At 41.3% G+C, this 27,955-nt stretch overlaps 1 protein-coding gene across 1 annotated transcript in view; it reads right to left on the bottom strand.

Annotated features, from left to right (window-relative positions):
* Positions 1–7,222: 7,222 nt before the first annotated feature.
* The window catches only part of sema3aa (sema domain, immunoglobulin domain (Ig), short basic domain, secreted, (semaphorin) 3Aa), a 32,470-nt gene continuing 11,737 nt past the window's right edge, over positions 7,223–27,955 (bottom strand). Inside the window, exons 2-17 of the mRNA XM_038738291.1 lie at positions 25,870–26,030; positions 24,360–24,422; positions 20,972–21,091; positions 20,076–20,166; positions 19,863–19,982; positions 17,726–17,868; positions 17,450–17,564; positions 17,291–17,360; positions 14,841–14,985; positions 14,435–14,654; positions 13,695–13,786; positions 13,537–13,578; positions 13,163–13,320; positions 11,399–11,466; positions 11,146–11,294; positions 7,223–9,992 (exon numbers count right to left, since the gene is read on the bottom strand). Of these exons, the coding sequence (XP_038594219.1) occupies positions 9,267–9,992; positions 11,146–11,294; positions 11,399–11,466; positions 13,163–13,320; positions 13,537–13,578; positions 13,695–13,786; positions 14,435–14,654; positions 14,841–14,985; positions 17,291–17,360; positions 17,450–17,564; positions 17,726–17,868; positions 19,863–19,982; positions 20,076–20,166; positions 20,972–21,091; positions 24,360–24,422; positions 25,870–26,030 (2,483 nt within the window). The 3' untranslated portion in view covers positions 7,223–9,266. The remainder of the gene's footprint in view (positions 9,993–11,145; positions 11,295–11,398; positions 11,467–13,162; positions 13,321–13,536; positions 13,579–13,694; positions 13,787–14,434; positions 14,655–14,840; positions 14,986–17,290; positions 17,361–17,449; positions 17,565–17,725; positions 17,869–19,862; positions 19,983–20,075; positions 20,167–20,971; positions 21,092–24,359; positions 24,423–25,869; positions 26,031–27,955) is intronic.

Here is a 27,955-nt window from a genome sequence, read left to right as displayed (position 1 = left end):
ATTGACTGCCTAGAGGGCATTTAATGTGTTTTAACTTTCATATTTAGGTGTGCTACACAAGCCGCTATGTGAGCATTATGACGCGTGTTACACAGTTATGCAGATAGGTTACGGAGAAAGGCTGGACTGCATTCGAGCTGTTTTCAGGCAGCTCAGAGCAGTGTTTTCTATGAGAGATGGTAAATCCCTTTGGGGTGGACTTTGGTCTTTTTCACTATATTACATGCACAAAAAGATACATAACAAAATAAAGGAAAGGGAAAAAGCCAAATGGCATAATATGACCTCTTTAATATCTAAACTGACTCTATATTTTGGCATCGAGAAGGTATAGCTCACATCCTTATTTGTATAAAAAAATCTTCAAAAGCATGGCTCAGCAGTATGTGGTCTCCTCCTCCCCACATCTCCCACTCTTGCTCCACATTCCACTTTCATTTTTCTTAGTGAATTGACAGCAGCTGACATCTTAACTAATGCTGCTCCGGGATCTAATGGGCTGATTCATCAGTAGCGGAAGAGAACTGGAAGTCGACCTTCAGGGAAAAAAAGAGCTCATTTTAGAGAGAAAAGGTTGAGAGATAATGTCAATGTAATGTGGGTTTGAATGCCAATCAAGCCATTCATGCCCCTGCAAGTTCATGAATCATTTACAACACACACCTGTTGTCAAGGTAGTGCGTCAGAGCCCGTGACGTCATCACTTTGCAATGAGGGGTCAGTCCCTTGAGTTTAGCGAGTCTAAACACAGATGAGTCACACAGAAGGCAAATTCATCAACATCACATTATGAAGCTAACAAGGGGATTATATAAAATACTCCAAAGCCAACTGTCTCTGTAGGCCATAGCGAACTCTTCCAAATACTGCCTCAGCTTGAATAAAATTTTCTTTCTTGGCATTTTACTAAGGTGATCTTTGGACAGGAAAGCGCTGGATTATTTACCAAGTCCTTAAACGTAACTCAGCAGCCCGGTGCAAATCAGTATTCTCTCCTAAATTGCTCTGTAATCACTGTACATGGCTGCAGTTATTGCCTTCTACATATCTCTCATCTCATCCTACACTGCAGTCCGAACACTCTAAAGAAAGGTCAGCTCTAGCTCTGACCAGATGTGTAACTCATATCACTCAAATCACTAAACTCACAGACTTATTGGCCAGATAATGGTAACAACAATATATACTAATAATATACATGTACAGTTACAACCGCTGACTTACTTTTGCCAGTTTTGGCTGTTTTCTGTGTGTGAAAAGATCGTCCCGGCCACCATCTTGGCACTGTGCAATTCCCGAGCTATTAGGTTTCTTTTCTCTCGTTAAAATGAAGGAGAGAAGAAGTGTTGCTTTGGAACAGACGGTCTTTATCATTGTCTACTGGCCAACTCATAGGAGCTACACAGACATCCATTAGATCAAACGATTCATCTGCTAAATACAAGAGAAAGAGCCAATTTCTGTTCTCAAGTTGCGGGCTTGTAAAGCATGGGAGTGCTTTTGGTCATAGGAATGTTGATCAATATTCACTGTTTTTATCAATATTTCAATGTTTTGAATGTTATTTGGAACATGGTTGTATGGACAGAAATAGTGTTTTGCAGAAAACCATCAATAAAAGTGAACATATAAACAGTAAATATGGCCAAAACATGTCCATACGCCTGGTATATTTTTGAAAGATTGTGTAATAACTATTATTATTACTGTATATTAGTTTCTTATCATACAATTTACAGTTACAGTTGTATTCCAGGTGTATTAGAAGATATTCAGTTGCATTATAATCTACAGGATGATGGTTTTGATGTGATATAGATTTTATGCTAGGCCAAAAACATGTTAATATATATTTTGAAGACTTGTACTTTTCTAGACAATTTTGACCAGTCCAGTGTATCAGTGTGAAGAAGAAGAAGAAGAAGAAGAAGAAAGCTGCACCTGGAGAACATTTGGGGGGAGGGAGGGGGGAGGGTCCTGATGGAAAATGTCATCTATCATCAAGGAGAGCTGCTCTGTATCAGATCCCTCCTCAGTTGCCATGGTTTCTATGGCAGCTGCCACTCACCTGCAGGATTCCTAATTATAGGATCTCTTGAAGATTAGTGCAATGCATGTTATCGGTCCTCGCACAACACTGTACACCTACAAAGCTTGAATGTACTGTATATATGTGAACATCATACATGACACTGCTTTTTACAGCAGAGCTTTACTCAGAAGGTGAGGAGAGATGGTGAGTGATGAGACACAGAGAGCAGAATACATAATTTAGGCAGCTCTTCATACAGACTGAAGGAAAATGAGTACAAATGAGTATATGCTGTATATTTAATATACTGTAATGGTAGGCGGGAGGGCAGTGAATTTCAGCAGCCTGCTGTCCTGCTGTTGACCTAAATCTCCTCTCTCCTTGCCCACAGACTTGATTTCCCACAATCCCTTGGGCTAGCTCCTGGGCAAAACAGAATGAGTCAGAGCTTCTGAAAAGAGAGTCTACTTTTAAGAGGAGCTCTGGATATGCATATACATATTGCACACATTTACAAATACACACACACACACACACACACACACACACACACATATACACATATACATACACAATTTAGAAAAAAGGTAGTGGAATGATCAGGGTGTTACAATACAAAATCAACCAGAAGTTAGACGATGCCTGGTTTTGAGTAACACATTTGACAAAATTCAGAACTCAAGCCTGTGAGAACCCTGCCATTAGTCGAATTAAAATGTGAACCAGCACCTCCATGACTTGTCAGTGGAGATTTCCTTTTAATTTTCTGTTGTCATTTTGCTTTTGTCAACCATGCAAATTAAAACTAGATTTTGGAAACTCAGTTAAAAAATTTTTCTGTATCTTTTCACATCTTTGGTGCTGTAACTTTCCTCCTCTTCCCTTGGTCAACAGTACTGTAGTGCATACTGTAGTAAATTGGGCATTTGTTTTTTTGGAGTATTTGGAGCACTGTTTAGGGGAAGAAAATCAAGACTTTATTTCCACTATATCTGAATATTGAGTAAAGATATCATTCAAGAAAAAAGTACACTATAAAAATATTAAGAGATTCACGTAAAGTCCTAATATTACACCAAAAAAGCTATCATATAATTGTGGGTTCCACCTTTCTTCACTTTCTTCTAATATTATTTCGACTTTATTCTCAAAATCTCAAATTTATTTCCACCCTTAAGAATGCCTCGAATACTGTCATGCCTTTTACATTGGGAAGGAAAGTGTAACTACAACATAAATAAATACATTTTATTTGAAATGAATTCGACAATCCATTTATTGCTGTTTGCTGTTTTTGACGTGCTTTTAGCATGCTGAATGTACGTGTATCCTGTAGCAGCTATTGCAGGGAGTTGACTGTTGTTGTAGAGATGAGTCTGCTATAAAAAAACTAAATGTTGTACCAAATGTAGCTCTGAGGAGCAGATATGAGAGGGTACATGAAGAGGAAAGCACTTGAGACGGTGAAGAAGCTACCCCCTGAAGCAAGGGACACGCTAATAAAACCCTCCAACATAATGGTCAAGAAAACTCCTTAATACAGCTGAAAAGTGTGTTTTTAAGACTCCGACAGACACACACAGACACACAATGATGGTCACCATGGTAACAGGACCAGCGAATTCATAACACGTGTGTGACACTTGAAGGCAGTGAACATGATTGCAGCACTCCAATCACTTCAGTTCAGTCCTACACACACACACACACACACACACACACACACACACACACACACACACGAGTAAGGGTGATTGAGTCTGACTGTGAAAGGAAGGCATTACTGTAAATATATACTATAGTATCTCACTTAGTATACTCACTTAGACCTCACCACAAACCTTGGATGGACTTTGACAAGCGAGCTGCAAGAACTACACGACAGTGACCTCTGGTGGTTTTTAATGACAAACATATTCTCGGTGGGCCACGTTCCCTTTTACTGAATTTTTAGGCCTTTTTTCATGAAAGACATTTCGATATGACACTAGAAAAAGTTAATAACGTTGAATTTCATTAAGCTGATTAAGTTTCAGGGTGCTGGTATTGTGCATGCTGGCTCATTATCAGAGCTTACTGTGACACTTGAATACAACAGAGCCATCCTTACTGTTATTAGTAACACCTGTGCTTTTCCTGCTTGGACACCTCAAAATGGCTGCTGTGAAAAGTAAATTGTAACAGCTGCTGAGAGAGCCAAGCATACTTTAAACAAATCTCACTTACCTCTAGTGGCATCTAGCCGTGCAGATAGTGTTGTTTCATATTCTTGATAAATCCAAGAGCTCAAGGTGATAAATTGTCACGGCATCTAATTTAATTTAAAGAAATAGTGCCTATAGAAATTGCTGATAGCATGTTCTGTGGATTATCCAGGGTAACCAGGATAGTGTTTATACTGCTAATAAAATTTTTGCCATGTTCCATGTCCACTAGCAATTCAATGAAATAACTCAACATCTACTTGATGGATTTGCACAAAATGTTTTACAGACATTCATGGTTCCCAGAGGATAATTCCAATGTCAGCGATCACCCAAGCCTTTATGACAACCTGGTTGATATTTGTAGCTTTTAGTGAAATGACTCCACAAATATTGGATGGCTGAATCCCAATCTCCACACTCATGGACTCAAACTTTGAGGCGTGTTCTCTCGCAAACTTTTTGAGTGCTTTTTGTACACCTATAAGTCTGCATCTCTGCAGACTTTGCCAGAGGGAATTACCCACAGTTCATAGCGTTGTGATGTTAAACACAGGGTTTGGCTGCCAGGGGAACAAACATGGAAGGAGCAACTACAATAAAAAAAAAGAAGTTTACATGAAAGTGTTTGTATAAAAGGTGACATCAACCCTCACTAGTCTGTGAGGGTTCAGTGCTTAAGTTTTAGGGTGAAGATTGGGATTGGGCCAATGCATTGTTGTGAAATGTGTTACACATATATACAGTGAGGAAAATAAGTATTTGAACACCCTGCTATTTTGCAAGTTCTCCCACTTAGAATCATGGAGGGGTCTGAAATTGTCATCGTAGGTGCATGTCCACTGTGAGAGACATAATCTAAAAAAAAAATAAATCCAGAAATCACAATGTATGATTTTTTAACTATTTATTTGTATGATACAGCTGCAAATAAGTATTTGAACACCTGAGAAAATCAATGTTAATATTTGGTACAGTAGCCTTTGTTTGCAATTACAGAGGTCAAACGTTTCCTGTAGTTTTTCACCAGGTTTGCACACACTGCAGGAGGGATTTTGGCCCACTCCTCCACACAGATCTTCTCTAGATCAGTCAGGTTTCTGGGCTGTCGCTGAGAAACACGGAGTTTGAGCTCCCTCCAAAGATTCTCTATTGGGTTTAGGTCTGGAGAGTGGCTAGGCCACGCCAGAACCTTGATATGCTTCTTACAGAGCCACTCCTTGGTTATCCTGGCTGTGTGCTTCGGGTCATTGTCATGTTGGAAGACCCAGCCTCGACCCATCTTCAATGCTCTAACTGAGGGAAGGAGGTTGTTCCCCAAAATCTCGCAATACATGGCCCCGGTCATCCTCTCCTTAATACAGTGCAGTCGCCCTGTCCCATGTGCAGAAAAACACCCCCAAAGCATGATGCTACCACCCCATGCTTCACAGTAGGGATGGTGTTCTTGGGATGGTACTCATGATTCTTCTTCCTCCAAACACGGTTAGTGGAATTATGACCAAAAAGTTCTATTTTGGTCTCATCTGACCACATGACTTTCTCCCATGACTCCTCTGGATCATCCAAATGGTCATTGGCAAACTGAAGACGGGCCTTGACATGTGCTGGTTTAAGCAGGGGAACCTTCCGTGCCATGCATGATTTCAAACCATGACGTCTTAGTGTATTACCAACAGTAACCTTGGAAACGGTGGTCCCAGCTCTTTTCATCTTGCATGGAGCCCCAGTCCGAGGGAGATTGACAGTCATGTTTAGCTTCTTCCATTTTCTAATGATTGCTCCAACAGTGGACCTTTTTTCACCAAGCTGCTTGGCAATTTCCCCGTAGCCCTTTCCAGCCTTGTGGAGGTGTACAATTTTATCTCTAGTGTCTTTGGACAGCTCTTTGGTCTTGGCCATGTTAGTAGTTGGATTCTTACTGATTGTATGGGGTGGACAGGTGTCTTTATGCAGCTAACGACCTCAAACAGGTGCATCTAATTTAGGATAATAAATGGAGTGCAGGTGGACATTTTGAAGGCAGACTAACAGGTCTTTGAGAGTCAGAATTCTAGCTGATAGACAGGTGTTCAAATACTTATTTGCAGCTGTATCATACAAAGAAATAGTTAAAAAATCATACATTGTGATTTCTGGATTTTTTTTTTTTAGATTATGTCTCTCACAGTGGACATGCACCTATGATGACAATTTCAGACCCCTCCATGATTTCTAAGTGGGAGAACTTGCAAAATAGCAGGGTGTTCAAATATTTTATTTTCCTCACTGTATATGTCCCCTTCAGGATTTATTGTAATAACTGTGGTGAACCCTCAACTGTTTCTCTGGTGTCATTATCCTGGTGTTATTATTGTCCACTACTATTGTTTATGACCAAATACAGTGCCAGTAAAACCAAGCTGTACTTATAAAAAACACGTGTTTTGGTGCTACTTAGCAAATGTTGAAAAGGTAAACATACCATCAGCACTTGTCAAGGTGAGCATGTTAGCATGCTGATGTTAGCATTTAGCTCAAAGTCCAGCCTCACAGAGCAACTAGCATGGATTTATTTAGCATTTGCATATGTTTTTCCATAGATCCATAAATACATTTGTTACAGAAAGTGTTTTTTTCTTGCAGGCCCTTGTCAGCAAACATAACTATTTTAAAAGCGAAAGCCCTTGCCCCCCCCCCCCCCCCCCCCAACCTCCAGCAAAAGTGGAAATCATTTTTAATCAATCAATAACAACACCACGGGCAATTGAAATAAAACAAAAGGTTCAGGTTAGCAAAATAGCCTTGCTTCCATAAGAGATCTTTTTTTGTTTATACCACCACATGAATCACAACTGAAGGTCTGCTCAACATCCTTGCAGTGGCACTATGCTCCCCCAGGTATGGGCCTGCCTCCCATTTTGAAATCCACTGCCTTAGATGAAATAAAATGGGGCTGAGGACACCGTGTGCAGAAGGTTTTTGACTGAAATGAGAACAAGGGTACTTTTTTTTTTGTAACGGAGATGTTTATTTAGACAACTGAATGCATGCCAGAAAGAACTGTGTTACAGCAGCGGTAACTTTCAGCTCTCTCACTTTTCTAACTGAGGGAGAGACCCCAAATCAGGGACACACAAAACTTTGGAGTTTTGGTAGAGAACACTATCTGCTCTAATTTATTGCATCGACACATTACTCTTGTCATGTATTAAGGGGGACAGGGGAGACAGGAGGCACGACTGTTGAAGATTAAGGAGCTTGGATCTTTCCACAGCTTTGGCCAGAGTATCATGAGTTGTTAATATCACTGTTGTCACACCTTGCTTTAAGGGAACTTTACCTCTCACACAAAACACGTAAAGAGACAATAAAAAAGATGCACTAACTGTAGGTAGCATTCACATGCAGTATAACGTGTCTTCTCCTTCAGACTAGATTTAACATTTTTCTCCACTATTTCTTACAGAGATTCACAGCTAATGTTTTTCAGTTTGGGGAATTATCTTACACATAATGGCTACTGGATGAATGAAGACATGTTGGATGGATGTAGGAGAAAGGAAATCATAGTGAAATTATTTGTTATGAAAGTCAAGAGAGACAAAAAATTGTGCTTATCGTTAGTGGGATTTAGTTAATGACACAAACCCCTGTATTCGTGCTCCTAAACTGAAGTCATTTTCAACCCTTTTATCCCCAAAAAGGGATTCATTGACACAAATTCAGCCAGTTGGTCCAACAAAGTTTTCTTAGTTGCTGTTGCCATTGCTTCTCCAATATACTGATGAGCCAAAAATACCATATCAAAAATAAATGCAACCCTTTCACAAAAAAATGAGCAATAAATAATAATCACGTGGTGTTCTTGTACTGTATATGTACTGTATATACACAGAGAGTTAAGTTTGTTGTATATATGTACACAAGACTGGGTTTTTAGCATAGCCTACGACTGGAATTCGTGCCCAGATTCTATAAATCCCAGTAAAAGCAACAACATAATAACTTACACAAAATCCTCAAGAGCAGAAGGGATAATGCACAATGAGACTACTATGTTGCTTGTCATTTTTGCCCCCCAAAATAGAAGCACTGGTCTGGAAAGGAAAGGAAATATAAACGAAAACTTTAACTTTTTTTCTTTTAGGTAGGGTGTAAAAAAAGCCTCTAGAATTCCATAAAATAACTAGCTTATTAAAACATTGATTGACAACAACATGCACAATGCTTTTCCCAGCCTCAGGTGGAGAAGGTCACGATGAAGCACTTTCTCTGCAGAGCGGCATGACTTTGCAGTTTTTGCATGTAATGATGCTTCTATTTGTTTTTAAACAACATGAGGGCCACTGGTGCGAGCTGTGCACACCTCGATGTGAATTTCAACCCTTCCCTTTCCCCCCTTTTAAGGGTGCTGTTGTCCGTCTTGACTTGAAGACAAGGTTCTTTTCTCCTCAGACAGTTCTTCAAAATAAGAGTTTTTAATTCCTTTCCATGTACACTATCTTGCAGTTCACATGCTCAGGTCAAAGAGGGCAGCAATCTGCAGTGAATGCATAATTTCTGCTTCCATAAATGTCTGTGTATCTATTAATGTCCCCACAACTGTCCTCTCAGCATATTAAGTCCATCTGCAACAAACACCTCGCAAGACATTTTTGTCCCACTCTTATTTTAGTAACTTATGTACAGGAGGTTGAAGTGTCCGCCAGGCAGTATTCCCAGGCAACCAGCCATATTCTCGCACATTTACAGTATGCAATCCAGTTTTTCAGTCCTCTGTTCATCTTTGTCCTCTTCACAGGTGTATTTGTCTTTGAATGAGAGCTTTATTGTTGTTACACGAGTGCAGTTCATGTGTGACTACCTATAAGTGTGTGTTGTGTGTTAATGGGCATTTGTTCTGCTGTTCTCATGGCGAGGTCACTGAATCATACATTGGATACACAATCTATAGAATGTGCTTGTGTGTATATGTGTGGATGCATGGGTTTGTGCTTGTGTGTGTAGATCTGGTTGCATGTGTGCATCTCTGTGCTTTTTTTTCTCCCTCAAACGCTACGTGGGGGTCTTTGAAGCTCATGGGTCCTCCTGTTGCGTCCCTTCTTGTTTTCTTGCATCCGTCTCCACTTGGCCGCGTGCTGGCTGCCCGCACGAGACCCCGTCACCGCTTGAGAAGCGGCCACGCTGCCCTGGCCCTTTTGGCCGTTTTGCAGATTCTGGTTGTTCTTAGGTGCCTGGCTACTCAACATACCCAGATTTGGTTGACCTTTCTGAGTATTCTGGCTCCGTGCTGGCCCTTCCACTGTTGGAGCTCCTGCCTGGAGCCATGGCCTGCTCTGTGGTGGACTGGCTTGCTCCTTCTGGGTGTGGGGAGCTTTGGGCCGTAATGCGGTGTTAGTACTGCCGGTGCTGTCAGGTTTACCCTGACTGTTGTCATTGGGCGTCTTCACCCTCTTCTGTTTGCGCTCTTTCTTCCAAACTCGATCGCAAAACTCCTCCACGCTGTTGAGGTCTGGGTGGTCCAGGAGAGACAGGAAATCTCGATACCACAGCCTGTGCTTGGGAGAGTGGCCCACCCCGCCTCCTGCACCAGAAAGAGCAGGTAGGATGTCACCCAGTCTCTGTGTGGGGATGACCTGGAGGTTGAGACGCAGTAGGGGCTGGATAAACCCGTGTTCGACAGCCTGGCAGTGGTAGACCCCTGTGTCAGACTGGGTCAGACTGCGTATGAGCAAACCCTGGTCTGTGCGGACCACCCTGTCATCTAGCTTGATCTGAAAAAAGACACAGAGAGAAAGACAAAGAGCAAGAAATTAGAAAAAGGTTAGTAGATAAACACACTGTGTTCCTGGAATAAAGTTTTAATATCTGTCAAATTCTACAATTTATAGCTTAACAAACATCCCCCAGACATGTTTTAGGATGTAAAAATATGTGTTTCCACAAAATATTATTTTACATTTATTTAAAATGTATTTCAGAAGTTTGAATACTGAACACAAGATGCCTCCTAAAAGTTAATTCTTGGTGTATGTGGACTGGAAGTTTAAGTTTCTACATCACATCTTGGACCACAATCAAACTACATGTGATGTCACAAAATAATGCTTCAGATGTAAGATGAGCTCCAAGAAACTTTCCCCCCTTTGGTGGATGAATGTGAAAACAGCCCTCGAGTGTCAAACTCACAAACACAATCATTCTTCACAGTGAACAATAAGCGAAGAGGGGGACATAAAAGTTTCCATGTCCATGTTCCCAGTCCTTAAATCTGGAGGGATGGTGTTTTTATTTATGCATAGGTTCAATACAAGCTAAGGCCATGATCCTATAGAGAACAGCATTGTGGGCGAAAAATACATCCACATAACTGATCTGAAAGGGACTGTCATGTTGAAGCAGTGAGGGTGTCAACGAAGATATGAAAAAATTATACGATAAGCTATTCATAAAAGATTAAATGATTGCAGCTGTGATAGCTTTCAAGTAAAATGATATATAAACTAAATAGTATTATAACCTGCTGTGCACTGGTTTGTGTTTGATAAGCCTTAAAACTCATGGATCTCAAAACTGGACTTCCTGGATTATATTTTCTCCATCTCATCAGTACCTAAAACTACATGCCCTGAACGTCCGACTAGACAAATACAAGCCAAAAAAGAAAGTCAGGCAAAACTAAGTGGTAACATCATACGGTCAAAAGACAATCTAAACATCCACACCCCGGGGTTACCACCCTTTCTAAGTCACTGAGTTTAAAGGTCATTACATGATAACACTGAGAAGGAAAGGCGTTTTGTTTGCAGTAATTTAATTAGCATAAATAGTCCAAATTGGGGTGTAAGAGTTTTACAACCACGCAGCTGCATCTTACAAAATTTCTATTGAATGCTTTGAAGAGGCAAATCAGAGAAACATACACACCTCGTGCTTGAGATCGTCGTTGGGCTTCTGTAGCTGCCAGTAAATGAGCGCTCTCTGAGACTTGGGGCTGCACTCCAGGAACATGCTGCTGTTCTCCACGCCATACACACTCCTGTCCTCCACACTGCCTCCTGCGCCGTCCGTGTCTTCTGCTCAGACCAAAACACACACACACACAGATATGGGAATGAGGAGTGAGTGTCAAAAAGGGGAGAGTGTAAGTGTATGTATGCGTGTGTGGTCATTGGGATACCATGATGCTGAAGATCTGAGCACTGGGAGAGAGGGTCTCCGTTTCTGATGTCCTGTCTTCTGGTCCGCCTGGGAAAGAAACCACAATGACAGTTAATGGCAGTAGTGAAACCACACTTTGATGAACTGACAATTAAAACACATCATGCTCTGTTCTCTGTACAGTTTAATTTCAACCACTAGGGGGCAATGTTACACAATGCTTTTCCACATTCAGCTTTACTTACATCTGGCTAGAGAGTGGGTATTTATTCAACCTTCACTCCACTGTTAAATCACATGAATGAAAAAAAAAACTAAATCCTGGTAAAATGGAAGAAACATAAACCTGCCGAGCAATGAAACAACATGCTTCATTGACTTCTGATGAGCCGTTATTATGAAACACATACAGTATTGTCTAGCCCCTGAAATGCCTTCAAAAAAAGTCCACTATGTCATTCAGCTTTTCTTTTTTACTGCAATGGCGAGGTGTTTTCATACCAGAGCCTGGCTTCACTGACTGACTAACTGTGAATGTGTCTCCCCTGTTCCTAGTTGTCATGGTCATGTTTAAAATCTCTGATGGGCGCTGTAAAAATCAAAGCGGGGAGGGAAGGTGGGGTAAGCCAAAGGGGAGGCGTGGGTTGGAAAGGAGAAAATAAAGTAGTTAGAGGAAAAAAATAGAGGTTAAAAAAAAAGAAACACATGGAGCGAAATGGTCAGTATGTGTGTGAATTCTGTACGCAAAATATGGCCACTAACATCCCTCCTGCATTACACATTTGGACGCCTGTCTTTCTGTCTCTTTCTCACACATGTCCCTCCTCCTGTAGGTTTCCTGGGCTGACATTCCTGTCTTTTTTGGCTGTCTGAGCACGTGCGGGCCCGGGAGTCTGGTTCTCATTCTGAGAGGGAAAATATTTGCAGTGAAGAGGGCTGAGAGGAGCCGGTCCTGGCTTTAACTACGGGGTGTGCCACCCCCTCTGTAACGCTGCCAGGCTGGAGAATACCCACTGCCCTACTTCTGCTGGTGTGAGAAGTTGTAGATGAATGAGATGCAGGGGTGTAATGGTATGTGTGTGTCTGTGTGTGTGTGTGAGGGCTGCAGTGGTCAGGCTAATCCCACTGGATGCAGAAGAGGGTAATTTGAGGGTGTGTATGTTCATACCTCCTGGCAGCAGGGTGAAGCGGTCAGACAGCCCCTGTTGGCTATAATTTAGTGTGTCTGTGCGCTTGTGTAGATGTATATTCATGTGCGTCTCTTTATGTCTGTGTGTGTGTGTGTGCATTTTGGCAGTAGGGTGAAGGGATCACAACTCAGAACAATTGTTACTGGCAAAAGTTATAACCCAGGTTGCTGGATTGTATCTTTTGGAATGCATACTTAGAGTGTGTGTGTGTGTGTGTGTGTGTGTGTGTGTGTGTGTGTGTATGTATGTATCTAATGACTGTATTTTGCGGTTGTGTAATATTCTGACTCCAGATTACTTCCATGTTTAGATGTTTTGGCATGTACATTTTTTTGGATTCACAGCACTTGCTAATAGGCCAGTGGAGGTCTGAAGTTAGTGAAACAAGACTGTATATTCAGAAGCCCTTAAGCAAAGCACTCAAAGCCCATTGCTACAGCAGACTGCAGGTGTACTGATAACTCCCAGGTGTGACTGCGTGTGACGACATTTAAACAAAGGCAGGATGTTGCTGAAAAGAAGCATGCAGGCTCAGCAAACCCTCTGGGGATAAATAAAGGTCAAAGATTTGTTTGGGGTGTGCATGCTCCTACCTCTTGGCGGTAGGAAAATATCTCGAGCACTCGGTGCCGTCCCAGGCGCAGTAAGGGTCTCTGGCCAGGCAGCACTCAGCGCAAGCTTTCCCATACACCTCACAGCGATGTAAAGACATCTGCGATACGCCCAGCGCTGAGCCAAGGTACAGCTGTTGCTGTGGAAGCAAAAGAAAAGAGCGAGGACATAAAAGATTAATATTCCTGTGTGGCTCAGTTGGAAAAGGTGCTTGTGGGTTTGGTTCTCAGTAGGAACATTAGATGTCAGTGTTCACTTAAAGACCCAGAAGTTAAAATTGTTTTTGTTTCACTTGAGCTTGTAGCCCTGTCAACATCTTTTGGATGAATTATTACGTGTGAGAACAAGTCTTTACCTGCTTGGTGGACAGCTCCATAGCAGTAATGGGAGTAGGCTCCTGCAAAAAAGAAATACAGTACAGATGCTTTACTACCATATCTGTGGACATCCTGTGCTTTTTTATACTCATCGGCTTCACAAATTGTTGTTAATGCTAAATTTTCAATGTCATACCCTAAAAACAGTCATCTCTTCCAGCACCACCTCTTCCAGGTCATGCCAGCTCTCTCTGGGGATCGTCACCACCTTCAGCACTGTGCCCATGTCTGAAAGAATATAGACATCCGGATACAGTAAATGTGCATACAAGTCTGTTTTGATCATGTATGATTTATTTGGTATATGGTTTATTCCTCATGCAATCACTTTTTAAAGTCCTAACCCTGTGTTTCACAGATTTTTCTCTTAATGTTACTGCTTGAGCTTTTCAGTATATAGATGTATAAGATATTTTACAAAATAGTGCAATACTTTTTAAAATATTATTTTCAGGTTTTAGTTAAGAGAAAATTGGAATCTATCAGTTTATTTTGAGTAATAAAAAAAACGGTGAAATTTTGATTTTTAAAAGATTGGAAATACTAAAATCTATTTCTTTCAGAATAATAATAATAAGGTTGAAGTTGGATTCTGGTGGAGTATCAGAGCTCATTTTCTCCCCTTTTTAGATCTTTCTGACCTGCAGCAAAAGGACCTTGCTTATTGTGCAGCAGGGACCTTTGAGTGCATAAGGACATACAGCCCTGGTTAAAATGTTTTTAGGGAAAATAGGTATTAATCAACCTTAATTGCCATGTAACTGTGACTGAGTTCAACGATTTGTCAAAAAAAAGTATGTCCAAAAAGAAAAGGTAAAATACTATCTCAGTGGATCAGCCTCTTCCAGACCACAAAGTAAATGTAAAGTTGTGTACCTGTTCCAATGAACATGACATCATACTGTCCATCCTCTGCCTCCACTCTGTCTACCACAAGCTGGGAGAACTGGTAGTCTACGTCTGTCCGCACCATGATGGGACGCCCCCCTATCGGGTGCACTGGGTTGTACATGGCTGGGTGACCCCTGGCAAATGTGATGACATCGTCAGGCAGGTCCTTTGTAGAGTCGAATCCTCCAAATGTCTTACTGGGGCACTGAGAATCAGACCAAAATGACAGGCAAGTAATTTCATTATTATTGATTAATTTTTCTCTATTAATAGAAAACACAAGTTCAATTATGAGAAGCAGTGTTATGTGTTTCCTGTGTGCCAATTTGACTTTACAGTATTGCTTGCAAATCCATTGCATTTGTGGATAACTGCTTATGTGAAGACTCACAGTGCCAGGGCGGGGATAGGGCACTCTCCCTTGGAAAGGCACCCACTGGTAGTTGGGTCCATCTCTGTGGGCATAGGGACCCAGGAAAACCCTCCTGATGTCTGCCATGTTGTACATACACACCGCTGAGCCTTTAAAGATGTTACTGTGGAGAAAGACAGAGAGAAATGTAGAAGGGGTGAGAGACAAAAAGACAAATAGAGTGAAGAGAGGGAGGGAGGGAGAGGGCGGTGAAATAAAGATTACAGAGACAAACAAAAGGGATTCATAAATGATCGGCCACAAGACAGGGATTAGGAGCTTGTGAAATACCGAAGAAAGACAACAAAATGACCCTTCATCGCACAAAGACGGAGGGAAGCAAGGTTGTCATTACCTAAGTATAGGAATGACAGATTGGACCTTCACTCTGATTGCTTCCAGCCTCTTGAGAACAGACAGGAATTTGGGCACACCACCAACAAAACAGGAGACCTGGTTCAGAACATATTTGAAATCCCCTTCAATATTTTGTGAGTGCTTGCTCGAGCCAGATGGGTGGACTTTGCTTTCACAAGCGAGACGATGTCCAAAGCAGGCAAGGTCAATCAATCATGCAAAAAAAAAAAGTAAGGAGGGAATGATGTGGATTTTATTTCAATTCATGCTCTGTCCCAGGTCATCCAGAAGACAGCAATTTGAACAGTGACTCATTAAAGTGGAGAATTTGGGAGTATCACAGGAATATTCCATGATTCTAAAAGAGTTCTTAAAATATTCATGTGGAGAATATGACAAAGTTGGCTGTTTAAATCTCTGAGCACCATGAAGTAGATTAGCTTCTGACCACATACAAGGGGGATCTGTTTCACATTTTTTTAGACTTGTATTATTTGCTTGTGAGTTAGATGTTCAAAAAATCTTCTCGAGTTCATTCATCAGCTTTTTGTCACGTTTTACAGATGGCAGATTTGGATTGCATGCATCCGCAGGAACCAGATGCTTCAATAAGATTGGGGGTCGTCCTTTGTCTCGCTGACTGCTATGGGAAGTTGTATCAGACTAATTAGGGATGTGGCTGGCGTACATACAGCCGACAGCACTCACTAAAGCATAGAAGATGAATGGATTAGGATTTGAAAATGCTAATTAAAGAGAAATTCAATTAACTCCAGGGGCAAAAAAAAAGACACTCCAGTATCTATGTTTAAGAAGAAGGGCGAACATGTGTTTGTGCAGATACACAGAGTTTGAGGGAGAGGCACACAAATTCAGACAACCCCACAAAAATGCACTTACGCACAAACAGGAGCACAATCAAACACTGATCTGTCAGTGGCGGCTTCTTTGTGCCTCATTAAGCAGTGATATTAAAAGCCGGTCCCTCTGAATCCCTGCTCTATTCATCTAAGAAAACCGGCCACTTAGAAAACCAATTAAACCACTCTAATTCCTCAATGCCCAGTAACTGAATTTTAAAGCGTGCATGTGTATGTGTGTGAGTGCCAGCACACATGTGGGTACGTAGGTGTACAACCACCACCGCGCACCGCAACCTCTTGCTTTGAATACATTCCAGAAAGCTGAGAAAAGCCATACAGGCCAAGTGATACAAGGCGACTGTTAGCATGCGACGCCATTCTATTCAGCCTGTCTTATCATTAGTTTTGATTGATGGTGAAGTGTTTGTCCTCTTTTCAAAGCGAGTAGGAGACACTACTGGACACAAAATACCCCTGCCTCCTTCCAAAATGCAAATTCATCATCATCATGATGAGTGCCACCATCTGTGCCATTTCAACTCAACTTATCTGCTTTGCCCCATGCCTTCACCTCTCCACATGCGTCAATACAGCCACACCCGGCCTCTGAATCACCCATTCAAGGCCGGGGCGGCGGCTGGGGGAGAGACGTGCGTTCCTGCTGAGTGAATATCGTTTTTCTCTAGCTCCCTCCTGCTCCATAATCTGATTTCTCTACAAGCCTCTGCCAAGGTTTCAATGAAAAGGGGGACAGGTAGCAGGGGGGAACGGGGGAATCGGCTAAAAGCAATCTACAATCTGAGACTAGAGGAGGGGAACCATACGAGGGGAAAGCAACCATAAGACACCTGTAAGTGGATTATGGGACGGGAGGCGCTGTCTGGGAATTTGACGGGGGCACGCTTAGTTGCCCGATCCTGCCGTGTACTTTAAAAAGGTTAGGAAATTACAGATAAAGGGATGGAATGGAATGATGGAAAGGAAGAATTCTTGAAAGGAAATATGAAGCGTGTGTGTTTTTCAAACAAAAGGAGAATAACTTGTGCAGGACGGTTGCCCGTTGAATATATATCAGCTCCTTCTGATCTCTTAGCAACAACTCAACAAAACAAATATGATACTACCAGCGTCTGTCAAGCTATTTGAGAATTTGAGACTTTGCACGCACATTTTGGAGGCCATTGTGAAAAGATCTGGACGGGTCTCTACCTGGACGTGGTGAATACAGCGTAGATAACTGGATTCTTTGGGTCCTTGGAGCTCATGAGAAACACATCCTCTGGAAATACAAAGCAAGAATGGGTGAAGGTGACCTTTTCAGCGGGCTGCAAGGCTTTCTTCATATAGAAATAAAGAATACACACTCACGTAGCTCATCAAAGTGTGTATCAATGCCGTTCACCCCGGGCACTGAACACATTAGCCGGGCCTTGAGGAAAGTGGTCCACTTGTTCACCAGACTCCTGTGACCTCCCATGTCGTTCTGTATTACCATCACACATAAAAAAAACCAAACATTTCTGCAATCACTGACATAAACATGTCGTCATTTCTGTAAGACCATGCAGATCTGTAAGAAAAGGTGTGTCCACTGCTTCGGAGTAAACTAGCATACGGGTTTTGTTTGTGTGTGTGTGTTGTTACCTTACACAGTTGTCCTATCCTGGCGATGGTAGCCTTGCCAGTGTGCTCTCCGTCCATGGCGTTCTCTTTGAAAAACAGGAAGATCTTGTCGTCTTCAGGGTTGTCACTTTCTGGGATCAAGCTTACACCGATAAACCGGGGGTCTAGAGGAAAAAAAAGAAAGTGAATAAAGCAGAGAAACAACACTGAATGCATTTAAATATGCACACATTTGTGCATACACGCTTGAATCACACAAATGTCATTTTTACGATTCAACCTCTGCCCCAATGACAATCATTTCACCCCTATTTTACACCTCTGAAACCAATCCCCCATGATTTTCTCCAGTCACGGCTCAGTAATAACAGCCATTCACTTTACACCCTGGTGTTACAGTATCTGACTTTACCCCAAGTGAGCGCTCCGAGTCCAAATCCCACATAACCCCCATCTCCAGACCACATCCTCACAAACACACATGGCTCTGATTGTCCTGGGTAACACTTGAATAAATTTATCTCGACTTTAAGCGCGAGAGGAAATCAAAGCTATACAGGGGAGAGCCGTGGCCTTTGGGCTGGGATATCTCTTGACTTGAAGGGGGCAGAGGGACTCAGGAAATGTGGCTGCAGTCGTTGAGGCGTCGTCACGCGTAAAACGAGCCTGTGTCTAAAAGCTCGAGGGTTAGCTGGAGAGAAACAAGCAGTGCCATGTTACGCCTCCGTGGCCGTTCAGGATATAGAGTAGCTGTGAAAAAGACGAGTGTGGCCAAAGTGGGAAGCAGATTTATAAGCGCTGTGTGGGTGCGAGACCTCTGGTATGAATCATGTGTACCCCACACACGCTTCTTACCTCTATTGTGAACATGTGCCATTAAATCTACAAGTCCATAAATCTAATGTCGCATGCACTCGCATACAAAAACAGGCTTCTGCTGGTGTCGCCAACCACTGAGGTCATACAATTCATTACATTTAATTCTCAACAAAAGTCTACTTTATTCAGTAGAGGCCTAATCCAACCTCAATGTGGAGTGAGAGGGCATTAAAGGGTGAAGAGATGTGTAAATAAATTGCATGAATCAAGACCAGCAGAGCCAAAGTTGCCATTTAACCCTAAATCCCTTTCAGAATCAATTGCTATTAAGGATTCTTTCCCAAGTTTCTCTCATTTTACATTTGAGTGCCATGTAACCTTGTTGATAAGCGCTCAATAGAATATCCCCATTCCAGTAATCCACGCAATTACAATCCCCCCTTTGTGGAGAAGGAGTTAGATTATGCTGGGCCGAATAGATACAATCCCTCCGGCGTATTATTTTGAAACAAGGTGAAAGATCGATGGGGATTAATGCGGTAACAAAGACTTCTCCCTTAAATAGCTCTTTATTAATATGTCACAGTAATCAGCACTGCAGTGAAGAGTGTTTGTGATTTTTGATGGTGCTGGGGGGAGGGGGGGATGGGAGGAATTTGACTGAGAGGAATTTGACTCCACTACAGGAAAACAGCTGAGAGCGGATTAGTTCTGTGGGAAAGAAGGAAAAAGGGGATGGCACAGCTTGAGGGAAAGGTTCAAACTGACCTTTTGTGGCTCCCTAAGTCCTCCACGGTGCCGAAAGATAGCCAGACAGACTGAACAGTCAATAACCTCTCACTGCCGTGCTAATCTTACTTGCACAGGCAAATCCAGTGACTCTGTGAATGGGCTCTGATATCTGATGTCTTCACATGAATGGAAATGATTGGAGACTTGCGAGAGAATTTAATGCTTCGAAGTCCATTGTAAGACTAAAAGGTAATCTTTCTTCTAACTGACTGAATAGTTGATGTTTACGAAGGCCACAAGTGTCCACTTTTGCTTTAATAGTAAAGTTTGTTGGAGTTTGTGAAGTTATGAAAACGTATGTTTTCTTTACAGTCTGAACACTAGCAGCTTCCACTGTAAGCTTGTAGATGCAAATGGCCTCATAATATAGTACGATATTAAATTACACTTCTAGTTCTCTGGGGGAACACAAATAACTACTTTATTCATGAATAAAAAGAAGATTGTACAAAATGGAAAATGCAGTCCTTCGGGAGTAAAATTCAGTTTTTATCATCCTGTAATACTTTCTTCTCATACTCCCCCCCCCCCCCTTTTTTGTTTTTACCATTCAGCCATCTTGAATCATGCTGCTCTGTTCTGATTGGATGATGGTCTCCCAGGGTACGGAAAATAGCGAAGTCCCTTCCCATGAAATCAGCAGATGTGCCGGAGTACAGCTCTCCATCTGCCAGTGAGAAAAGTATAGTTAGGAACAAATGAGCAGTTCTGAAGTGAATGTGCACTTCTTGGAACTAATCAAGGCAGAGATCAAACTGACCGATCAGAAGTGAGGCTGAGAGCATTTTGGGGTCGTAGGGGCTTTTCCCGCGGCCGTTCTCGAAATGTGAGGCCAGACGAAAGATGTTCTCCTGTGGTGTAAAGGGTCAGAGTTCAAGATGAGGCCTGTGAAAGCCACATTAAGCCTGGCTAAATGTACATTTATAGCCTGTGTTTCAAATTACACCAAATTCTCATTATAGCATACTGCTATACTGCTGACCCTCAGATTATTTGAATATGTTGAAAGAAACATACTCAGTTTCTTTAAATCAATTACTGACAACACTACTTTAAACTCAAGTGAACACATGCAGGGTCTGCTATACTCAAAGCCTGCATGGTGCAAACAGTCATTCCCCTCCCCATTGTCAGACTGCAGAGCCCATGCTGGTACATTGATTAACCTGTAGACCTTTATCAAGATGACTGATTAAACTTTTATGTAGGGGAGAGGGCGTTTAATTTCCGACGACTGAAGTCGAACCATGTAGTGACCACTTTTCTTCCACTTCTCTACACTAAAGAAAACATTGATGAGAAGATAATCAATGAAGGAAATGATTACTGCTGTGCTGGGCAGAATAAGAAACACCAAGGGGCCTTGACCAAGCGTCCATATATGAAGAGCTGGGAGAGAAAGTGTGTGTGTGTGTGTATGCGTGTGAGAGCATATACTCTGTGCTCTCAGTGCAGTTGCTGTGCTCAAATTCTTTTAAGGGCGAAACAGTATAAGACTTTCTCTCTCATTAGTTTACTTTTGCGCTGGTGTCACATTTCACAACTCATTAACAAATGCTCAACTGCGATCTAAATTACCTTTCAAATATATACATATATAACTGATTAAGCATGTAGAAAAACCCTGACAACATTTGCTGAATCAACATTAATCACCTCTGCCTTCTTGCCCATTTCCAGAAAGGCACAGATGGGGTGGAAGGCTCCTGTGCCACAGATGTACAAGTGGGTCTGGTTGTAGGGTTGGAGGACCCGGATGAAGTTATTACACTCTTTCTGGAAAAGGAATGAGACAAAGAACATCAAAATCATAACTAATTGTATAGAGTGAGACATCCAGCTAGCAAAGACATTTAAATACATTCTGTGTATATCATTCTCTGTTTATGTAGTAATCCTACCATCATAGTATATTATATAGCGTTGTAAAGCATGTGAAACATTTGGGGATATTTATAAAAAAGATTGCATATGTTAGCATTAATCTCCTTTTCCCTCCCCCATATCATAAAGTTTGAATTAAGTTGTATCCTTTATGAAAATAATGGTGACCCTTCTAATAGAGAAAAGCCCTGACGTGATTCAATTGAAAATAGAGACTAATACAAAGCAGATAATAAAGGAAAAGGGAAATAGAGATAAGCGCTGCTGGAATTCCCTTTAAAGTAGGGACTTTCCATTTGGTTTGGAAAAGATTTAATGTATGAAACATGGTCTCCTTCAAGGAAACCTGTAAGCTAAATCAGGAATATCTACCTCAGATCTTTAATCCATATGTTTGAATTTACTGAGAGTATTTTGGTTGGCTCTTCCAGCACATGTTGATAGTCCCACTGGTGTGAGACTGTTTATTAGAGTGCTAATCAACAGGATTGGTTAATGTAGGAGGGTTATTAGCAGCCTTGAGGAGTTGATTTGGGCACATGTGTTTAAGAAATTAGACTGTGGTTTGCCTTATTATTAATACATGCTGAATATCCACCTAGCAAATAAGTACACATATACTTGGGGATTTGGAAAAGCAGCATACACATCACATCACATTACATGTGGACAACCAAATTATCCTTCTTTCTTTCTCCCTTGAACACATGTATCTCTTCAGGCTACTAAATCTCACTGACATTTCAGTTTGATGACTTGATGAAGCCCCTCATATGGGACATAAAATGATACAAGGCTTCACTGAGATCAGGTTTGACTGGAGGGATGACATTTTCCAGTGCAACACTAAATTAACTCTGGGATCACACACTGCAAACCTTTTCCCAAAAACCTGAATTCCTTGCTATTATTTGAAAAGACAGATATACATGTTTAAGATCTGACATCCTTAGTAATTTGCTTAAAGGAATAGCTTGACATTTTAAAAATATGCTTAGTCACTTTCTTTCTGATGCCAATATGAAAATATTTGTGTAAGTTCAATATAAAGCTGGAGCTAGCAGACCATTGACACACCTTAGCATAAAGAATGAAAATTTCTTGGCCGGGCTATGCTAACCGGCTGCTAACTCCAGCTTCAAATTGAACGTACAGACATGGGAGTGGTATCGATATTTTCGTCTAACTGGCAAGAAAGCAAATAATCATATTTCTCTAAATGTCCAGAGAAGAACTTCTTCAATATGGAATCTGACTCTATCTTTAGGTTAAAATCTTGACTTACTTTTGTTGTAATCCACATCATGTTATACTATAGCGTGCTAGTAGTTTCTAACTGATTCAAGCACTCAACACATTTCAACTGTTTCAAATGTTATCATTAACCCACTATCGCAACTGCATTCGCACATTTCAGCCATGCTTCCAGTTCACAGAGGAAACTAAACTTGCACGATGTCTTGTGGCTGACCTCAACCCTACACATCTCTGTATCTATGTGACCGCGTACCTTAATGACTTTACCCTCTGTGTTTCCTACTGTCGAACAGCGGGAGCACATGTCCCTCAAATCATTCTCACGCCCTTATTATGTGTATTTCACCAACTCCTATAATCCCCCCCCCCTTAGTGTCAGCTCTGTTTAGGATTTTACATGGCTGTCTTCAAGTTAGACTCATTAGCCATGTGGTAGGTAGGTTGTACCTAAACACTGACAGACCTTAGTTATACAAGTCACTCAAACGCGGCTCTGTCTTGCCCCTCAGGTGAAAAATAGCTTCCCTGATCGCAAACCATATCATTATGTGGAAACCACAACACCCACAGAGGATAAATGAGTCATTATGGGATGAAAATTAATGACTCTCTTTGGACTGGGTATTGATGATGACTTTCCATGGGAGAAATGGGTGGACACGTTTGTATGTGATTTGTATATATTTGGACGAGACGAGTGAATTTTGAGATTATGCTGAGGTCTCTAATTGAATATGGAAAATGCATTGGAAATGTAGGATAACTGTGGACAATTATTTTTACTTATATCTGTAATGGCTGGAACTAATCGGTGACGTCATGCAGTTCTGGAAATTGTGAATCCACACTCCAGTATCTGAACCCTTTGTTCACTGAATCAAATGCAACAACCTGGGCAATGTTACACACTTATTCTGCCAAAGAGAATGATACAGCCATCAGGCATTTTGGAGGGGGGCAGCTGTTACATTTGTTCGGCGGTTGTAAATTGTGGTTTGGAGAAATGCATTCACTTTGGGAGCTCCAAATGCTTTAGTAATGTCCTAATCAAGGCCCCTCCATGCTGCACTCCATTTCTGCTCTCGCCGCCTCATTTTCAAAGGTAAACATTTTCACAGCACGCAAATACCTCATCATTGTGTTGTGTGTGATTTTGTGCTGGCAGAACACATTCTCTTTCCACTGTGTGACGGAGTGAAGGTGTAGTGTTGCCTGTGTCGCTGCAACTTTGTGTTTGCACGAGAAGCCCAGAAAGGCTGGCGTTGAGGTAGACCCCAGTAAAACCTCTGTGATTTAAAGGACAACGTAATTCTGGATAATCCTAAAACCCTGCAGCCGCCGCACTCCAGACTCATTCAGCCGTGAAATTGAGATCAGATACAACACAGAGAGGGCCTCTCCAAACAGCACAACACAAAGATAACACACACTTCCACCGTTGTGCTCACAAACAAAGCTGGTGGCATGTAGTATGTGTTCAGCAAACCTGTGCAGAATAGCACATGTGAGCCAATACACTGAGACAGATAACGACAAGTCAAACAATACGCTCCCACATAAGTATGCACAAATGCGCACACTCTGAGGCACATTCATAAACATCCTCCCAACAGCAGCAAATAACCTCTGAGGTAATGCGTCATTGTCCTCGTGACCCTATGTACACTTGTCTGTCACTGAACATCTGTGTACAGTGTGTTTAGTTGTGGGTGTCAGTGTACAGTGCGCACAGATGTAGATGTAACTAGTACTCGATCCAGGCAATGACCAAAAACTAGCATCCCAGAGAAATATGTAGCATTACATGGAACTATACAGGACAACCATATAATTTGTATAACAATAGAAGCAAACATTGTAGGGAAGTTCACAAACGATGATGCCATCATGACTGTAGACTTACCCCAAAGTCTTTCCCTGCCCACTTGCATTCATCCCTTTTAGAGGGGGTAGCAGGCCACGCAATCTGTGCAAAAGAGAGGAGGACAAAGTCATACCATGCTCGAGGTGGACATCAGAGATTTACATGTTGTTTCATGTAACAGGAAAGGCAGTGATTCAGTGCAGTGAATCAGAGGAAATCAAGATTTGTGTAATTCCTGGAGAATGACTTTGAATTTGTCATGTTTTATATTTATATATATATATAATTCCTAGTTTACTAACTTCCTTATTTCCCTCTGGCCATATCATCAATTTTAGGTGTACATATGATAAATAAGAGGTGGCATTTTAAACAGTATTATGACAGACTGCATAAAAGTAGAGAAGAACAGGGTTTAGGTGAAAGGTAAATGAAAATGAGGAGAAACAAGCACAGTTAAAAATGTACTCTTTATATGAAATTGAAGATTCAGTATCTAGGAATACATAGGAATATTGAACTCTATGTTGCACCTACTGTGTCAATGTATATATTTTATATAGTCCAACTATGGGTTCTGGTTCGAATTATGGTATTTAAAAAGTTTAACTCCTTTCTGCAGTTCAAATCCCGAGCATATGGTTATGCTTTTCACTTCAAGTATGAGAAGAGTAAGTAGGCTTTTGCTTACTTTGTTTTGGAAGAGATATGATTCATTGTGAAAAAATTCTTTGGCTTTGTACTGTCTTTAAGGCAAATCCATCTGTGGCCCCTGGTGTCACATGAATTTCAAACACATATTCTGTGTACAAGTGTGCATGTGTGAGCTGTAATGAGTAAGGGAACGATTATACACTCAAACACTGGGTGCGACTTTGCTCACTTTGCTGGGGACCACACAGATGTGGATGGACAGAGGAAATGTATGCACACGCGTGTACATGTATTATTATGTCCATACAATACACACACATTCCTCATTCTATTTCTAGACTTTATCTTCTCTCTAGATCAGCTGAGTTTTCCTCTCTTGGGAATCTACGTTGCACATTTGAGAGTAATTACATTAGATTCGCTTAATCACTGCTTTTTGGCCTTTATCTCATAATGATGCAAAGATCAGAACAAAAGAGTGAAAAAGTGCGGGGGGGGGATACACATCCGAGCCAAGGGCAAAAATAATTCGTAGACACGCTCTCTCTCTCTCTGCATTGACTTTGTATTTTTCAGCACTTTCATTTCCCTGCTCAGCTCTCTGTAGCCTGCAGGCAAATCTCTGTCAGTCTTGTGAGTCTATGACAGCAGCCTGAATCAGATAAAAAGTCTGTTAACCTAGTCCAGGTGAAGTAATGGAATTATGGACAGCCCTGTCTGGTGCAAGACAGACAGTGGGAGGGATGAAGGGAGGGGAGAAAGAGATGGACTGTAATGGACCCCAGAGGGAGTAGCAGGGAGTAAAGAGCTCAAATAACACCTTGCAACCTGGACCAAAAGACCATAACTGCAACGCTCACACAGGCTATAACGTGAATATATATGTGAATTTTACCTGCTTGTTGTCTCTGTTGATGTTGACGAGGTCAAATGAGAAGATGTGGTCCTCTGCTCCGACCAGCAGTCTCCCTCGTTCCTCATCCAGAAGGAAAGTGTCGTAGCTCGAGCTATTGGCCAGGCCGTTGAAGGTGATGAGGTTACTGGACTCTAACATCTCTGCAAGAGAAGGAGAAGAAAGAGACGGTGTTGATCATGTATGGGAGTGGCTGACAAATGGCACATGACAACAGCTTTAAATGTATTAAATGTAATGTATTAAAAAATTATCCATTTTGGACAATGTAAGTCAAGATCAAGATCAAGATGCCCTACTTTTTCATGTTTCCTTAATTGCTTTTCCACACACACATTTGCACACACTTACATACAGACACACTTCAGTCAGGTATAGCGTGAGACATTTAAAGTGAACACAGCATGTCCCAATCAGGGACACAGTTCAGACTGTTCAGCCGTGTGATTGGTTGAATAATTCATATGGAGTCAGGGCCAGGGGAGACACTGTGTGTAAGTAAGTACGTGTGGGTGTCTGTGGCATGTAGCTGTAAATGAGTTATTATGTAAATCAGCATTGAAGAGTGTGTGACTGCACATGGATTTCTGCACAGTATTGCATTAAGGTGAACAAAGTCCTTAAGTATATACTAACTAATATGCAGCCAAGCTCAACGAAAACCAGCACAAGACTTTGGGTATGGGCAGAAATCTAGCCAGACCTCTGACAGACAGTTAATGTTTAACCAACAAAGATGAGTTTCATTAACTCTGACATCAGCTGTCACAATAATAGTATTATATTAACAAAGAACCACACTCTCAGATCAAGTTAACCCCCTGATTGAATTTTGTGTGAGTGAACCTCATATGCCAACAGTTAATTTATATTGGTTACAGTGTAACCACCAGTAAAGCTTCAATGATCATGGGAATCTATTAAAAGATCCAGAATATACTATATTAGATTATTTGATTAGTTGATAAAAAGAAAATTAATGGGCAATCATTTCCATGATTGATTATTGCTTTAGTCAGTTAAGTAAAACATTCTCTAGTTCCTGCTTTTAAAATCTGAGGACTTGCTGTGTTTGTTGGTTTTATATCATTGTAAATTTAATATATTTATTTAACATAACAATATTTATATTCGGCTACCTTGGGGCCTGGGAAATTGTAAAAGGCCCGTTTCACTATTTTCCAATATTTTGTAGATTAAGCAAATAATCAAGACACTGAAAAAAATAAGCCATAGATTAAACAATAATCAAAATGATCGTTAGTTGCAGCCCTAATTAAAACAGTATTAAAATAACCACCATTAATACTACTGTATATAAAGACACTTTTAGTTACTTTTCTTTCTCCTCTCATCATCTTGTTACTACATATTTCTATCATGATGAGCCTAAGCTGGCCAAATTCCTATAAAAATATTTATCAATTCAGGTTTCTCTAAAATACAGTGATAATAAATGGTAACATTTAGTTTACAATTAAATGAACAGAAGTTGAATTAACCCCTTAACCATCTGCCTCTGTTGAGCACATAACATGTGCTCTCTATATATGTACCACAGGTACATTCTTATACATCAGATCACACTACATCATCCATCATCATCAGTGTCACCATATAGCATGGAAACACGCTGACACACAATATAGAAACCAGCACACATATGCATGTGCACACAAACATACATATACTGTATATGTATATATATACACACACACACACACACACACACACACACACGCACACAGTCCGGTGGATTGCGATCTCTCTGCTCTCCCCACAAAGCTCTGATTGACGGGCTGCTATAGGAGCCATCTGCGCCCACTCACAGTGTGTAAGATCTTGGACATCTGTGTCTACATAAAAGAGGGGATTAATGGAAGGGGAGAGGGAGGAAGTGGTGTGTCAGCCACGTCTATGTATCGAGTACCAGTGGGGTGGATGAGGACTGTGAGAGGGAGCGGTCGTCACCTAATAAAGACGATTGCAGCTCATCTGCGTCAGTCGGATTTCGGTTTGAGGCTAAGTTTGGGGCTAAGGAAATGGAGTGGGTGGGTGTGGGCATGAA

The sequence above is a fragment of the Micropterus salmoides genome, unplaced genomic scaffold, assembly GCF_014851395.1.
Source record: "Micropterus salmoides isolate LMB-PRFRI ecotype aquatic unplaced genomic scaffold, ASM1485139v1 Ms_hic_scaffold_23, whole genome shotgun sequence".
NCBI lineage: Eukaryota > Metazoa > Chordata > Actinopteri > Centrarchiformes > Centrarchidae > Micropterus > Micropterus salmoides.
The sequence above is the reverse complement of the archived record's forward strand: the minus strand, read 5'-3'. Positions and strand labels throughout refer to the sequence as shown.